Below are 17,087 nucleotides of genomic sequence, written 5' to 3'. Positions count from 1 at the left end.
GGCCAGTGCCAGCGGGGTCCGGTGCCGAGGAGGCGCTTCTGTCCGCCGAGTAGTCCGCGCTTGTGCAGAAGGTGGAGGGGAAATGAAAGTGCCGCTCCATGTTGTTTCCAGCTTAAACGCCGTGCAAATGGGGCACTTATCTGCGAAATGCGATCCCCCGAGGCACCGTAAACAGGAGTCGTTGTGGATCTCCTATCAGCAACGGCCGGAGGCCGGCCAAGCACGGACTAAGAACCGGTGAGCCGGGCATGGGCTCCGGCACCGGTTGCAGGGAAGGGGCTACTCCCTGAACCCCGCTAACTATCATTAAACTAACTATGCTATTAAGAAAAAACGTATAAGGATTATAACTGTATACACAAGAACTATGAGTAGCTAGGGAAGTGGAGGTCAGCTAAGCTGCGCTCCACTGTTCCAACGACCGACACGGGCGGTAAGAAGAAACTGAAGGGCGGCTGGGTCGGCAGGGATATATATCCGGCACCATAGCGGCGCCACTCCAGGGGGCGCCCTGCCGACCCACCGAGTGTTGCTAGGGTAAAAGTCTTCCGACGAACGTGCACACGGCGCGCACACACCTAACTGGAATGGATATGAGCAATCACTCGAAGAAGAAATAAGATTTTTTTGTTACTTTTAACATGGCTGCCATTTCTTTTTTTCTTCTTCCTCTTTTCATCACCCTCCCCTCTCCTTTGTCATAGTGCAAAGAGCTAATTCTGTGGTACGGAAAAATTACAGCGCCATTTCTATGGGGAGATTCTATTTATACTGTAGTATAGCTAAACAAAAGGAAGACTGGCTTTCTGGTTAAGACACATGACTACAAACCCAAGAGCCCTGGATTCTACTCTCAGCTCTACCGTTCATTTCCTATGTGACTATAGACAAGTAACTTCACAGGGACAAATGGAGCATTGAGTTTTGTCTGTGCAATCCCACTGACTGCATTGAGATTGCACATATTAATACATTTACTTCTCATACCTTGTAATCCAACCCATCAGAGCAGTTAAACACGACACACTGGATGGCAAGTGCTTTGGCAAGGTCTTTAGTAGTCTCCGTTTTACCAGTTCCAGCAGGTCCAGCAGGAGCTCCACCTAGGTCAAGCTGCAAAGCTCCCATAAGGCAAAGGTAGCAGCGATCCTAATGAGATTCATACAGTATTGTTACGTAGGGAAGAGCAGGCATTTGCCAAAGCTTTGGCTACTTTTCACTTTTTCTGATTTGTTTTAAACATGTCATAAGCCTACTGACATATTTACAAATGCTCTATGTATAAAGTGATAGCAAATAGTATGGAGCAGATCCTTACTTGGAGCTCCCCATGGAGCTATGACAATTTACACCAGCTGAAGATCTGCTCTGTGTATTTAAATCAGCACAAATTGTCCAAAATACACCATTAAAAAGAGTAGCTCAGTATATTAGCATACAGTGGGCTAAATTCTGAAGTTCTCATTCTGGTAAAACTCCCATTGCCCAACGTTATTACATTCCTTATTGCACATGAGCCTGATTTTCCAACCTGCCAGTTGGATGGCTCACTGCAGCCAAAAACTCAGTTCAAAGTAGGGTGACCAGATATCCCGATTTTATAGGGACTGTCCTGATTTTGGGGTCTTTTTCTTATATAGGCTCCTATTACCTCCCACTCCCATCCCGATTTTTCACACTTGCTGTCTGGTCACACTAGTTCAAAGCCTGTCAACAAATATTCCTGAATTTTCCATATAATAGAAAATGCCCAGATGTGCTGAATATTGGCTGAATTAGACACCTCTGCATAGGTACAGATAAACATCTTGAGTCCTTTCACCAAAGGTGTAACTGGTAATAGGAACAGGCTGTTATCTTCCAGGGCACTTTAGTTTTATTTTACTGCAAAAAGGTAACACTATGAAGGAGTATAAGCCCCTGTTTTGTACAGTGCTACATGTCAATCCCACACTAAAAGATTTCTAAATGCCAACTACCTATCTACGGGTTATTCACTACTAATACTTCCAATGCAACAAACCTCTATCTAAATAATGATGAAAAGTATAAGTAAATACATACAGTCAGTGGGGTTATCACCAATCTTGGACAGGCTCCTAGGTATTCATAGCCATAAGTATACTGGGATAAAGCCATTCTAGCAACACAGTTATCCAGATCAAGATCCCAATAATAACGTAGTTGTCTTTGCCATTCAAAATTGTCAACAGTGTCCACCTACAGAGATAATACACAATGCATTTTTAATAATGTGATTCAAAGCAGTTAACTTGGATATTTTTGTACAAAATGCTATTTTGGCAAAAACAGTTGCTTCACCTTTTCTGCCACAAGTTCACTGATGATATCTCTTGCATGTACATCAATAGTTATCAACGCTGTTATAATATTTCTGTGTAATTTTGGAAGAATACCACGGACTAATCCAGCCAGTGCATTTAACCTCTATAAATGAATAAATAAAGTGTTAAAGTATTTTCTCACTGCACTGAAAATATCAGAACTTTAAAATAAGTGGTCAGATCTCCAGCAGGTACAAATTAGCATAGCTCCAGGATACATCTCTAACTAAGCTGTGAAAGTTTAAGAAATAAAATTGCACATTTCTGGAGATACTGTAGTTACTTAGAATATAGTTGTTTTACATCTGAGGGTCATTCAAATAAAGTTTGCATTCATTTCTTCCCAGTTTTGACTGCTTTCAAACGGTTCTCAACACAGATAAGAAAATATATATATATATATATATATATATATTATAATTATATAATATATATATATATATATAAACTTAGCAGCTCTAAACCAACTGAAAATCATTTAAAAGATTACAGAAAATCAAACAGCCTGGTGACATGGAAGCTGACTACTGTATTTCCCAAATATCAGCTCCATTGGGGAGCCAAATACTATCAAACACCAACTTGAAAGTATTGGCACTTAGCATTTGACCACTACACAGTGAAACCTCTACCCACTCTGGCTAACCCTAACAGAAAAAGTCCTACGCATAGCTCACCAGAATCATATTCTGAGCCCCACTCACATGTCCAAAAGACCATTTTGAGCAATGTTGGCAGAGATGAGCGCTCACACTTCCCTCAAAGCCATCATTCCATAGAAGCAGGGTATAAATACCCACCCCCCTCAAGCCATCCCTCAGTACTTCTGCCTCCCGAAGCCTTGTTTGGAGCTGGGCTCCAAAGCAGAGTTAAGGATGAAGGGTCAGTGAGGCTCGATGGAGGCAATGCAGATGGAGAACAAGTTACTGTCCATCAAGATCTTCCTTCTGTAAAGCTCTATTGCAGGACACTAGTTAGTACTGACCTCCCTGAGATAGTGGCCTGAGGAACCTGGCAAGTTTAACAGTGACTGCAGCACAGCATTTCTAAAACCAGCATCTGCTCTTGATGTCGTTTTGGGAAAACAGTGACTTGTGAATATATGAAAAAAATTCCATGCAGCAAGCCCTACCGATTTCAGCTGAAGCCACAATCTCTATACTTGCCCTTAAGACAACTATTCTCTTGGTGGAATATGCCTTGAGGTGGCTCAGGCACGTGAACATCAGCTGGTTCACAACAGGACTGGATACACAGACTCAGCCACTTAGCAGAATTTTACTTTCTTTTTAAAAATTAATTCAAAACTAATTTTCAAGCATGCCAAACAAAACGTTAAATTCATTTGATGCCAAAACCCCACACACAAACTCACATCAAAATTTATTTTTTCAAAGTCACTTAAAGCTTGTAAGTGATCATGATCTTCTCCTTCTAAGCACTGAGTCAGATCACGGCACCACATGAGCTGGGAAACGGTCAGGACAACCTGTAGAAAGGAAACATAAAAATACCATCAATACATCTTAGAGAAGTTGGCAGAGTAGGAACTCAGATACAGTAATGATGGGGTCACATAAATAAGCAAGGCCATGATCCTGCAAGCCTGCATGGGCTTAAATTGGACAACTCATGGGCTTAAAACTAAGCATATGTTTAGATGGTTGCAGGATCAAGGCCAAAGTAAGTGGATAGGTGTGACATACCAGGGTGTTATGCAAACCAATGGAGGGCTGTGCCACCCCTGCCCTGCAACCTTGGGTGCTTTACAATGCCTTGCTGAAGTAGCTCCCACAAACAATCATCCAGCATGTAAGCCACAGCCTGAGTGTCTGTGTGTAACTAGGGTTATGCTCTGACTTTTATACTGCAGGGTGACCCCAACATGCTCCCAGTCCTGGATTTTCCCCAAGGACACTCCAAATATATTAAGTCCATTATTCCTTTAAGGGAAGAAATACACAACTGCTTATTACTTTAGAGTTCCCAGACACTTTAACTTAAACACACTGGATTAGACAAAATAATAAAACAAGTTTATTAACTACAACGAGATTTTAAGTAAGTAGAAAAAAAGAGGCATAAAAATAAAAAAATGGTTACAAGAAAATAAAGATAAAACACTTTCTAGTGCCTAATTTAACAAACTATATTAGATTCAAACAAAGCTTCTCACCACATGCTTCTAGTAGCAATACTGATAAAATTCATGGAGTCAGGACCCCTCCCACAGAGTCTAATGGCTCAGGTGCAGAGAATGAGGTGGGCAAGGAGACAGAAAAGGGTGTCTTGGGGTGTTTGCCCCTCCTTTTTATAGTTTTTTAGTCCCTCTTTGAAAATCATTTCCAGCTGAGAACCAAGAGACAGGCAGTCTGCTTGAGGAAGGATGTTCCCTGCGTGGCTTTTTCACCTTATTTTTGCGCACTTTCCTTGTTTTCTCCCTTGATGACTCTGTTTATTGCTTAAACCCAAATTAAGACAAGCATATTCTCCTTTTTCAAGACAGGTATGTTTGACAAGTTTGGTGCTATGTGGCTCTGAACATGGGTTTTTAACATCATACAGGGAAACATAACTTTAGGCATAAAGCTGCCAGACACATTTTACCATGCTATTACTGATCAGCAAGTTATAAATCTTCAAATGATTCCTCATAAGGCACACATTGTAACAAACGTTATTGCAACAGCGTGTCGGGTGTGAACACAGGTGAGTATTCTATCACTGTAGGCAAGAAAGATCACACAAAAATTAATGTGGCTTACCTGAGATGGGTGTCCAGCAACAACCCAGTCCATTCTAACTCTGGTTTGATAATCAACAATAGCAGCTTTAGTTAGGCGTCTAAGAGAAGAGAACATGGCTTCTTCTACTTTACTAAGCCAGTCTTCTACATTTCCTCTGGCCTTAAGTCCTTTCCCTAAGCCAACCTACAATCAAAAGCTGTGTTAACCATGGAGGTACTATTTCCTCTGAGTTTACACGTTCCTACCTTGACACTGTAGGTGTACATCATTGATGGCACAGCAAAAAAATACTAGGCCTGATTCACCAGTGTACTACTCCATAGGACAAGAAGCAATGGACATAAATTGCAGCAAGGGAGGTTTAGGTTGGACTTTAGGAAAAACTTCCCAACTGTCAGGGTGGTTAAGCACTGGAATAAATTGCCCAGGGAAGTTGTGGAATCTCCATCAGTGGAGATTTTTAAGAGAAGGTTAGACAAACCCCGGTCAGGGATGGCCTGACAGTATTTAGTCCTGCCATGAGTGCAGGGGACAGGACTAGGTGAGCTCTCAGGTCCCTTCCAGTCCTGTGATTCTATCATTTTTATGCCAGTGTAACGCCACTGAAATCTAAGGAGCTCTAGCCTTATAAACCTGGAATAATGCAGTGATGGATCTGGCCTATTCTGTGTTTTATTCGTATATAACAGTTGTGTTTCTAACTTTTTCCTTTCACGTACTGTATATATGGAAAATATATATTTACTGGAAACAGATTAAAAGAGTAATCAAAATATTTACTTACCCTCTCTCCCTCGGGTGACAACATTGCTAAAATATCATTAGTAAAAACCTTTTCTTCTCCCTCGGATGGAGTCATCATGGCAAACTCTAGTTTAGCAATTGAATCAAAACATTTTCTTAAATGAGGCTGAACTGCTTGAGGATTGCGAGTCTGCGCCAAGATTTCCAGGAGTTCATCGTTTGATAAAAAGTAAAACCTGTTTGATAAACAAAAGAACTTCAGATGCAAAATATTTGACAGCAAAATTTAAAAAAACATTCGCATGTTAGCTAAAAATAGTACAATTTGGAAGAATGTTATAGTGTAACTAAAGATTCTTGCCTTTTGTATTAGTATAACACTAAATCATATGTATGCCTTCTACTGAGTCAATCATCAGATTGCACAGATTGTTTGCAATGACTTTTACTAACCTGGGGAAGATAACTCGCTTGGACTCCAAATAAGCTTCTAGGCATTTTTGAATTTGATCAAGTAGCCCATTGTTATTCTGAAAAGTCTCTAAGAGGCCTATTAAGAGAAAAAAGATTACTTGAGAAAACAGGGTAGTGAGAATGAAAAAACAAAAGAGAAATACTGTGATTAAAAATGCAAGGAAAAACTGCACTTTTTATAACCCCTTTCACCAGATAAAACTAAATATTGTTATGAATTAATAACTTCAATGCACATTTTAGGGCTTGCAAAGAATTCACCTATGAAACCGGGGCACATATTCAATTACTGCTTCACTCACTGAACTCATTTTAATTTAATGCTTTATGGGCAAAAGTCCTATCCCTCACATGAAGCCTGAGAAAACAAACAAAGGATCCTGCCCCAGGGTTAGAGGTGGAAGAACTCATCCTTCACAACACAGTCAGGATACTGGACAGCCACCCAGCTGCTCCTTGGCCGCCACTCCAACCACTGGGGGAGAGATAGCTCACTGGTTTGAGCATTGGCCTGCTAAACCCAGGATTGTGAATTCAATCCTTGAGGGGGCCATCTAGGGATCTGAGGCAAAAATCTGTCTGGGGATTGGTCCTGCTTTGAGCAAGGAGTTGGACTAGATGATCTCCTGAGGTCCCTTCCAACCCTGATAATCTGATTCTATGAATAGTGGCTATGAGCTGCCCAGGCACAGGGATGTGTGCCATTCTATGGCTCCAGTGCGCCTTGCCCCCTGCCTCATCCTTCTGTGCCACCCTGGAAAAAGCCAAGATAGAGCAGTACTCAGTGGTGAATACAAGAGATCCCCTGCCTGTGGCTTGGATGCCTTGCGCAGGAAAATACTTCATAAAATGCAGCAAGTGTCCAATTTATTTCTTAAAATATTGTACATTCTGTATACTATGAAAAATTTCAATGGACAGAAAGTGACTCAAACAACCAAAGAAGTCTAAAAACTAGTAAAAAGTCTTAATATTCTACAAACAAAAGTGGATTCTGCAGGAATACAGCAGCAGAAAGCTGAATGTTTTAACTGCTGCAAATTTTACTGTAATCCAAAATGAACTCTCCTACTCTGGCAAATGAAAGAGTTAGTGTCCAGGGCCACTTAGTACCTGGATCTTAATGCTTAACATGGAAAACTTCGAGTCTGATTTTCCATTGCCCTGCACCTTCTGAAGTCATTGACACCATTCAAAGTGAGTTTTAAATACACCTCTACCTCGATATAACGCTGTCCTGGGGAGCCAAAAAATCTTACCACGTTATAGGTGAAACCGCGTTATATCGAACTTGCTTTGATCTGAAGGCGTGCGCATCCCCACCCCTCCAGAGCGCTGCTTTACCGCATTATATCTGAATTTGTATTATATAGAGTCGCGTTATATTGGGGTAGAGGTGTAGTACATAATCAGAATGGTAATGATTTCACCCACTGTGCAGTTCACTCCTGTGTGCATTTGCAGGATCAAGCCCTTAAGGAAGAGTTTACAAGTTAGCTTAGTGAAGTAGAGGAGAGATGGAAAGATGAGTGTAACAGGGTGGCTTGCGACAAGGATGGCCTCGTTCCACTATACACAACAACAGGAAGCTGAGTGGAGGATGCTCAGGGAGATCAGAGGCTTCTGGGAGTCACTGGGCTCTAACAGAAAGACTCAGGACTCACAGTGTGTTTACACTTAAAATGCTACAGTGGCACAGCTGTGCTGCAGTAATGCTTCAGTGTAGACACTGCCTATGCCAATGGGTGTAGGCAATCCACATGTCCAAGAAGCAGTAGCTAGACTGACAGAAGACAGTGCTATCTACACTGGGGGTAGGTTGGCTTAACTGCACCGCTCATGGGTGTGGATTTTTCACATCCCTGAGCAATGTAGTTAAGCCAACTTAATTGTCTAGTGTTGATCATGCCTGAGACTACAGGCAGGAAAGGCCTAGGAGGACCCGGATAATTGGTTAAATGCATGGAATTGAACTATTTTGTGGATAAAACAAGGAGGGTAGTACGGGATGGGAAGAGACTCTACAAGAGTGAGAAACGACTCCAGCCAGGTACGATTGAAAGTGGCTTGCCAAAGCAGACAGGAGCTGCAAAGAACAGACTTAGGGGAGGAGAGAAGCCTCCAGACTGATTTTTTTGCTTTCTGCTTTATATCAATAAACTAGACATGGGGCATGGCTACACTTGTGAGTTAGAGCACATTAAAGCAGCCCCAGGCGCCCTAACTCACCACCCGTCCACACTGGTAAAGCACATAGAGCGCTCTGACTCTGTGGCTGGAGCGCTCCTCGTTCTCCACCTCGGTGAGCCTCTGCTGGAGCACTGCGGCGCCAGTGTGGACATCCTGGTCTACTAATGCGCTCTGATCGGCCTCCAGAAGTGTCCTACAATGCCTGTTCTAGCCACTCTGGTCATCACTTTGAACTCTACTGCCCTGCCCTCAGGTGACCAACCATCAGACCAGCCCTTTAAATTCTCTGGGAATTTTGAAATTCCCCTTCCTGTTTGCTCAGCCAGGCGTGGAGTGCTCTCAGTACATCTCTCCAGGTGATCATGCCTCTACCCGCCAGGCAACCCCCAGTATGGAGCAATGGCGAGGTGTTGGACCTCATCAGTGTTTGGGGGGGAGGAAGCTGTCCAGTCCCAGCTGCGCTCTAGCTGTAGGAATTACAATACCTTAGGGCAGATATCAAGCGATATGATGAAAAGGGGCTATGACCGAGACGTACAGTAGTGCAGGGTTAAAGAAAAGGAGCGGCGGCATGCCTGCCGCAAAGCAGGTGAGGTAAACCGCCGCTCCAGTGCTGCCCCTACAACCTGCCATTTCTACAAAGAGCCAGACACAACACTAGGAGGCGACCCCACCTCCACTCCGAGTACCACCATGGACACTTCAGAGCCCAGTTCAACAAGGCAGGAGGAGGAGGAGGAAAGTGGGAGCGAGGGTGCTAAGGAGGAGGAAGACACCCCACCATCCCTAGATGCATGCAGCCAGGAGCTGTTCTCAAGCCAGGAGGAAGGTAGCCAGTCGCAGCGGATGGTGCCTGGGGAAGGACAAACACCAGAGGAGGTGCCTGGTAAGTGGCTTTTATTTTGGGAAGGAAGTTATTCGGTGCAGGCTCTTGGGGCGAGGAGGGTTAGGGCTGCATGCATGGACAATTTTTGCTTTCCAAAGGCTGGTTTAACTCAAAGTGCTCTACATCTGCAAGTGTTGCCATGCCCTTGGATGCAGGAGCATTATTGGACAAAAAAGCCTGTATGGAGTTTATTTAAGGAGCCCTCTGAAAGGGGAAACTGAGGCAATGGGCTGTGTGCAGAGCTTTCTTCAAGCCATCAGGGTGTGATTGGGAGGTGGAAAGGCCACTTGATGACAGTGAGGGAAACATAATATAGAGAAAGGTTGCAAGGAGAGAAAGTAAAAAGAAGACAGGACACTGAAAACAATAACGGAAGATACATATTATGAGTGAGAAGAGAAGAGAAAGCAGAGTGAAAGTAGGGAGAGAATGCATAAAGAGAGCAAATGAGCTATAGCAAGTTACATTTTGAATATATATTAAACAGAAAGTTGATTGACAACTTATTGCAATTAAATGCAGTACATAGTAAACAGGACACAATTGTCTTATTCCTTTACACTGCAGGGGGAGTGGCCTTGGGGTGGAGCAGTACAGATATTTTTCATCCTACTAACAGACATAAGTGTTAAGCTAGCAAGTGTTGAATAAGGATTAACATCACCTACAGTGGCTTATACATTGATTTGGATAATACACCATTATTTTATACCAGGCTGAGTAGCAGCACGAAGAGCATTTGGCAGACGATTAACTTTTCTCATTATTTCCTTCCAGGACTTATCCACCTGTAAGAACATCTTTGCCTCTCCAGGTAACTGTCTCTGTATATCAGGAGCACTAAAAATACTTTCTAAGTAAAGCCAATTTCTCTGACATGTCAACCACTCTTCCTAGGAAAAAAAAGGAAAACTTGAACAATTAGTCCCCATCCTTACAAATGAGAACTATTGAAATACAGTCTGAATTTTCAAATTGGGAAGAAGAAGAAAATCCACAAATATTAAACATGACTCCTCCATAATATTTCCGATATCCACCCTTGGACTGTCAAAACGTCAATATTCATGACACAATTTTAGCCCTTTGGCTCAGTTACCAGACATTTGATGAGACAGTGTGCACTTTGCCCCCCCCCCCCGCAAGATCTCCTAAGATAATTTTCTATATGGCAAATTGTATGGTCATGAAGAACGTACATTTCCAACACACTCACCAAGTAAACTCTATTGGATAACATGCTAGGCTGCTTTGAAAAATCTGGCAAATTCTTTTGGACATTTGTTTGCCAGATTCTCTCTTAAATTGTGATTTCTTTTTTTTTTTTAAAGGGGGAAATGAAGGATAAAATATATGCTGCTTGAGAAGAACCTTTATTTTATGACATGTGACAGGCTGCAAGAGACTGACTTGGCCACCAGCAAACAAAGGGTTAATTGCAGGTCTGCTGCCTTCTTCCCTTGCATGAAGATTAACAAGATGGTGCTGGTTATTGCAGACCAATCAGGTTCTCCAGCAGCACAAAGATGTGGTATCTACGCAAGTCTTTTTTGCTAGGCTGGCACAAAGGGGACACAGGATAGGCACAATCCCCCTTCCAGGTGATACTGGCCCCTGGGGATATATCTGCACTGCAATTAGACCCTGTGGCTGGCCCATGCAAGCTGACTTGGGATCGCTGGGCTCAGGCCAAGGGGCTGTTGAACTGCAGTGTAGACATTCAGGCTCAGGCTGCAGCCCAAGCTCTGGGACCCTGCTACCTCGCCTGTACACGAGCATGCTTAGGACCACTTGTTTTCTCCTGCTGCAAAAAGCTCCCCCAGCTCTCACCAGTGCTGTGTGAGCCTCTCCCAGTGCCACATCTGCAGAAGAGGAGAGCTGGCAAGTGTTGCTTCTCTTTCTAATATTAATGTTTTACTGTTGCTAATTTTAAAATCACACATTCACACTTTCCTTTAGTTTTAATATTTTGAATAATTTCCCAATCATTTATACTACAGGCATTTCAATTTAGGTCCACATGCTTCAAGTATTATTTAGGCCAACGAGGCCTTGTATACTGATCTTCAATTGATCATCTGCAGTACTTCAGTGCAGAACCCTTCCTCTACCCATGACATTAGCCCTCCCCACTCCAGCAGCAAGGCACCAGCTACCCCACTTCGCACAGGCTTGGACTTTGCTTCCCATAGGCTGCTGGACCCACCCACCACCCACACCAAGACCTGGAGAGATCTGATACCACCTCTTCTGAATGCTTTTACTATGCACCCTAGCTTCCCTCTGCTTGCAGCCAACACACACTTCCAATCTGAAGAAGCCATTCACTTGTCAGTTAGATAGCATTCCCAGCATGAAAGTTAAACAAATATAAGTTCGTTATTTGAACTGTGGAAGTCACTGACACATTCTGAATGATGGTTTTCCCAAGAAATATAAGATCAATGGGGACTCTGTGACATCACCTTGTAAAATTAGGTTAAAAAAAAATCTCCTTTCAGCAATTTCAACATATTCAGTATTTTAAAATAAACTAGAACTCCACCACTTTGTCCTTTATTTGAGACTCAAGCTAAGTCCTAAGAAGCTGTTTTGTTGTTTGCTACTCACCAATGTTTGACTAAATAAGGAAAGCTGCTTTTGCCATTCATCAACACGTGCTTTCAGAGGGCCCACGTATCGTGAAGAGGCTATAGTTGATACATTAATAGTGCTGTCATCAAGAAGAACCTTAAATAAGAATTATACAGTCTGTCAGTTACTGTCTGGGGACCTGATTCTCCACTAGCAATGATCAAAATAAAATGGATGAAGGTATGTTATTTCAATACAAATGGTTTGTTGCCTCAAGTTTTAGTTGAATCAAACTTTGGCTGAATTAAGTGTTTGCTATAATTTAACAACATATTTTCTAAATCACAGAAATTAGGCCCTGATCCTGCAAATGGCTCTGCACAGATTATAGAATCATAGAATATCAGGGCTGGAAGGGACCTCAAGAGGTCATCTAGTCCAACTCCCAACAGACTCAAGCGCCTGCAAAAAGGGTAAACCTCACGAAGACAGTTGCAGGAGAGGGGTTCTAGATAGGTTTTACGCAGTCATCCAGCTGATATTAGTTCTTCTAGTTCTAATGTTTGATATTAACCAAAGTATTTATAATTCATTAAGATAATTATATATGTAATAGATACTGCAATTGTTAACTTTGGAGAACTGAATGTTTATGAAAAATTACAAACCCTCTTGAGAAAAGATTTTGTTATTAAACGGATAAGCAAAAAGAATGTGAATTTATATGTTGTTTATACATTGTTTAAAATAATATCAAATGTTCCATCAGCATAGACCATTACCAGGTCATTGCCAGAATTTTATAACTGTAACCTGCCCCTACTAGTTTCATCTGAATTTTTGCTAGTTTCACTTGAACTTTTCTCAGCTATCTATTAACTACAAGTAGTGACTTACCTGAATGTCATCTGTACCACCAAGGATAAAAACATCTTTAGAATCACGATGAGGAAGAACAATGAATTCAGTTGTTTTCCAAGAATCCTCCACCTGGTTGAGAAAATTATAAACCTTGTAAATCTACTTAAGGTGTTACAAAGTAAATACAGTGTAGATAGTCTAATTCCAACTAATGAAAAAACTGCCCTTTCACATAAAAAAAACCCAACGAGGAGTCCGGTGGCACCTTAAAGACTAACCAATTTATTTGGGCATAAGCTTTCAGGGGTTAAAAAAACCCACTTCTTCAGATGCCTGGGGCTAAACACACACTGTCAAATGATTGTTCTCTCTTCGCAGAAGAAAAAGGGAAAAAATCTCTACTGACTTTGTCCTTTTCCATTTAACAAGCATCAACCTTTTTCTTATTTTGCATAAAACTATAATAAACCAAGCATGGTTTTTGTCTGCTTACAATAATGTCAACTTGCGTAGAGACTTTTCAAGCCAAAACATGACTTCAGCTCATACTTGCTGGTATGTGCCACTGAAGAGGCAGCCGAAAAGGCACAGAACATTCTGTGGGCCCAACATTCTCTGCCAAGGAAAGTTCTGTGGGCAGTGCCCCTGCAGCATCAGTCTCTGTCTTTGTAAGCCCCCTTGAACATGCTCTTGGAAGGGCAGAGGTCTATTATGACAGAAACTGTATTTCTGCTTTATATTTCGCTCAAATATAAAAATTTTACTTACCATTAATGTGGTACTTATATACTATGAATATACTTATATAAGTACTTATATATTGAGAGACACATTCTTTCTTAGTAGTTCATAAAAAGATCAAGGTTTTCAGCACATTGTCAAAAACAAAGACAAATGTTTGTTTGTAAAAGTTACCTTTTTGAGAATGGTCTCTAAGGAAGCTTCTCCAGAAGCTTGTCCAGAAACATCCTGAATTTCTTGAGAAAACTCAAAAGCACTGAGCTCAACCAGTCGAGCCAAAGATAACGGGTACTCCACATCCACCAGTGGTGCATTAACTATTTGCTCCAAAACTGCCCAGTGCCTGGGTTTCAAAAAGGGGTTTCTTAGGTCTGTGATAACTGGAAGCTGGAAAAGTAAAACGAACAATATATTTATTTTTCATTCATGTATTTTACAACCTCAGACTTCTCTCAAAGCACCATCTTTTAAACAGAGCTTATAAGTAGAACTTGTAAAAATTTTTGATTAAAATTTTTATTTAATTATTTTTAGAAACAAATTATCATTTTCCCCAGTTTCTTTTTGTTTGAAATTTTTGGCAAAAACCAAAACTGTTGTTTGGTTTTCAAAAACTGAAGTTTTCATTTTTTTGGTTTTTTCAATCCTTTTCCATTTTGCCTCTGGACTGGTTATATAAAATGAGGGAATCTTTGAAGTTTATTGAAAAATAAATAGTATATTTTAACTTCATGTTTTTCTAAAAAGCTTTTTTGAAAGTGAATTTCAATTTGCTATTTTACCTTTTCTCTCATCTTCTCCACATTCCCCTTGAGCCGGGGAACTATATTATTGGGTGGCAAACCTTTTTCCAACTGATTCACAAATTTGGCATACTTGGAAACCTGAGAATTCAGGTATTCTGGATCCAAGCTATCAAATCTACACTGTGGAAACCAAACATAGAAAATATATTAATTAATGGTCACACTCACTTTGAATAGTACCTTACTCCACAAAGAAATCACTGCACTCAATAGCACTACTCATACAGTAAGGTACCACTCAACGTAAGTAAGGGTAGCAAAATCTGACACATGGTGCGTACAACAGGTACAGCATATGGTCAGATCCTGCAATTCCTGGGCACTCAAAGGCTTCAGAAGGCAGTATATTCTAAAGCAAAGCACTATTATATACACATCATCCATTAAACACAGGTAAAAGACAGGTACTACAATAGAACACTAATGATAGGGCGACTCAGTGAATTTCGCAAATGAAAAAGAAACGGCTATGCTGTGGCTTGATAATAGGCAAAGCTGGCACTTTTGATGCCTGCAGTCTTCCACTGTCATAATTAGGATGACCAGATGTCCCAATTTTATAGGGACAGTCCCGAATTTTGAGGCTTTTTCTTATATAGTACCTATTACCCACCACCTCCTGTCCTGATTTTTCACACTTGCTGTCTGGTCACCCTAGTCACAATATATGGAATGACCACAGTCTTTCTTAAACAACTGCACAACAACAAAGTACAAACACAAACAGGTTTCCACACAACTCAATTCCCAGCATTATCTGTCCTGTTTTCACCAGGGACCAAGCCTTGTCTAAATCTCTACACACAGACATCTAGGGGATAATTAATATACAGCAAGTAAATACACCATGACACCAACTATCATACCATGACAAGAGGTAGGGTGAGATGGACCATATACCTTTCAGACGCGGAATCCCTCTATGCTCTGGTGGAAGAAGGCTCCCACTTAGGGTGTATGGCAGCCTGACATACAATAGGAAACACACCTCAATATTTTATAGGAGGGCACAAATGGAGCCAAATTTGATCTAAACGAGCAGGAAAGACTAAAAGTAGTAGGGGAGGAAGAAATTACAAAACACTAGTATTGAGAAATATGAAACACCTCGCACAGCACAAAAATCAACCTTTCTTCTCCATTCATTTAGTTTTCACTGACAGAATCTGATAGCTGCATATATTACTATACAACTTGAGGAAACACTCACAAAAATCAGCGCAAAGCAGATAAAATGTTGATTTTTCTGACTAATGCAGCTGCAGCAGCGGTGATAGTGAGCCCCTCTTCCAGTCAGGAGTGAAATAGGAACTGACAGCTAGAGGCACTAAGGGCTAGCCCATCTCCTCAACAGGAAGAGAACATCCTATCTGCTGGAGGGGAGGTGCTGGCCGCCCTAAACCTCTGAAGTCATGGCAGTTCCTACCAGTAAAGTACTGGGAACCCACACACAAGAATGGGGCATTACTATAATGACTGAGGCTTTATATGCCGTCTCATAATAATATCATTTATTGATTTATATGTACTGCAGGAGCACCTAGAGCCATTGTGCAGGACCCCAGTGTGCTAGGCTCTGTACATCAGCTAATGAAAAGATGGCCCTGGCCATAACAACTTCTAATCTATGGATACTATTATAGACAACTATATAACTATACAACTATACAACTATATATATTATACAACTATAATAGATACTATTATAACAACTTCTAATCTATGGATACTATTATAGATAAGTCTGCTCGATGGTCTGTGAGGGGATGTTGGATGGGATGGGAACTGAGTTACTGCAGAGAATTCTTTCTTGGGTGCTGGCTGGTGAGTCTTGCCCACATGCTCAGGGTTTAGCTGATCGCCATATTTGGGGTCGGGAAGGAATTTTCCTCCAGGGCGGATTGGCAGAGGCCCTGGAGGTTTTTCGCCTTCCTCTGCAGCGTGGGGCATGGGTCGCTTGCTGGTGGATTCCCTGCAGCTTGAGGTCTTCAAATCTCAATTTTGAGGATTTCAATAACTCAGTCATGGGTTCGGGGTTGTTATAAATGTGTATGGGTAGGGTTTTGTGGCCTGCCTTGTGCAGGAGGTCAGACTAGATGATCATATTGGTCCCTTCTGACCTATGAGTCTATGAGTCTATGAGACACAATTGGCGGTTAGAACACAGAAAGTATCAGTGAGATGTTTAAATTAATGGCAGGTAAATATAAAACAAAAACTTCTTCACAGATCATGCAGTCATCCTGTGGAAATTACTACTGCAGGCAGTCAGAAAGTCCAAAACTAGAGCTGGATGTGAAGAAGAGGTGAAAGAATTTTACAACCCAGAAGAAGATTAGCTGTTTTGTTGGCCAAGACATGACTAACCAAAACTCATGCTTGGGGGTCAGCTGACCACTGCAAGGTCCAACTCATTACTCCTGGGGGCATTCTGCACCAAAAAATTAAAAATACACTGTACTATATTTTAAAATTCTGCAAAGTTCTGCCAATTGTATTTGTCAAATAAATGTGGAGGCTCCAACATGGCAATAGGGAGCACAGGCCACTGGCTGCACAGAGGTGGGAGATCACCCTGCAGCTCCCGCCCGGGACGCGGACTCAGCAGAGAGGCTGCACCCAACTCTAACACAGCGCAAGGACTGGGCCTGCCCCTCTTTGCCAGGTGCATCACGTGTGGGCAGGCAGGCTCAGCAAGGCAGGATTCTAGTGTGGAGGG

At 41.8% G+C, this 17,087-nt stretch overlaps 1 protein-coding gene across 7 annotated transcripts in view; it reads right to left on the bottom strand.

Annotated features, from left to right (window-relative positions):
* Positions 1-17,087, bottom strand: part of DNAH6 (dynein axonemal heavy chain 6) — a 209,259-nt gene that overhangs the window by 138,756 nt on the left and 53,416 nt on the right. For 6 of the 7 annotated variants that reach the window (XM_032780286.2, XM_032780290.2, XM_032780291.2 and 3 more), the window contains 12 exons: positions 14,345-14,488; positions 13,737-13,949; positions 12,858-12,950; positions 11,997-12,116; positions 10,099-10,279; positions 6,290-6,386; positions 5,877-6,072; positions 5,111-5,275; positions 3,721-3,834; positions 2,323-2,448; positions 2,065-2,220; positions 988-1,149 (listed from right to left, as the gene is read on the bottom strand). In XM_032780286.2, coding sequence (XP_032636177.1) covers positions 988-1,149; positions 2,065-2,220; positions 2,323-2,448; positions 3,721-3,834; positions 5,111-5,275; positions 5,877-6,072; positions 6,290-6,386; positions 10,099-10,279; positions 11,997-12,116; positions 12,858-12,950; positions 13,737-13,949; positions 14,345-14,488 — 1,767 coding nt within the window. The remainder of the gene's footprint in view (positions 1-987; positions 1,150-2,064; positions 2,221-2,322; positions 2,449-3,720; positions 3,835-5,110; positions 5,276-5,876; positions 6,073-6,289; positions 6,387-10,098; positions 10,280-11,996; positions 12,117-12,857; positions 12,951-13,736; positions 13,950-14,344; positions 14,489-17,087) is intronic. The other variant, XM_032780292.2, reaches the window with a different exon arrangement.

Source organism: Chelonoidis abingdonii, chromosome 6, assembly GCF_003597395.2.
Source record: "Chelonoidis abingdonii isolate Lonesome George chromosome 6, CheloAbing_2.0, whole genome shotgun sequence".
Classification (NCBI taxonomy): Eukaryota; Metazoa; Chordata; order Testudines; family Testudinidae; genus Chelonoidis; species Chelonoidis abingdonii.
This window is presented reverse-complemented; position numbering and strand designations above follow the sequence as displayed.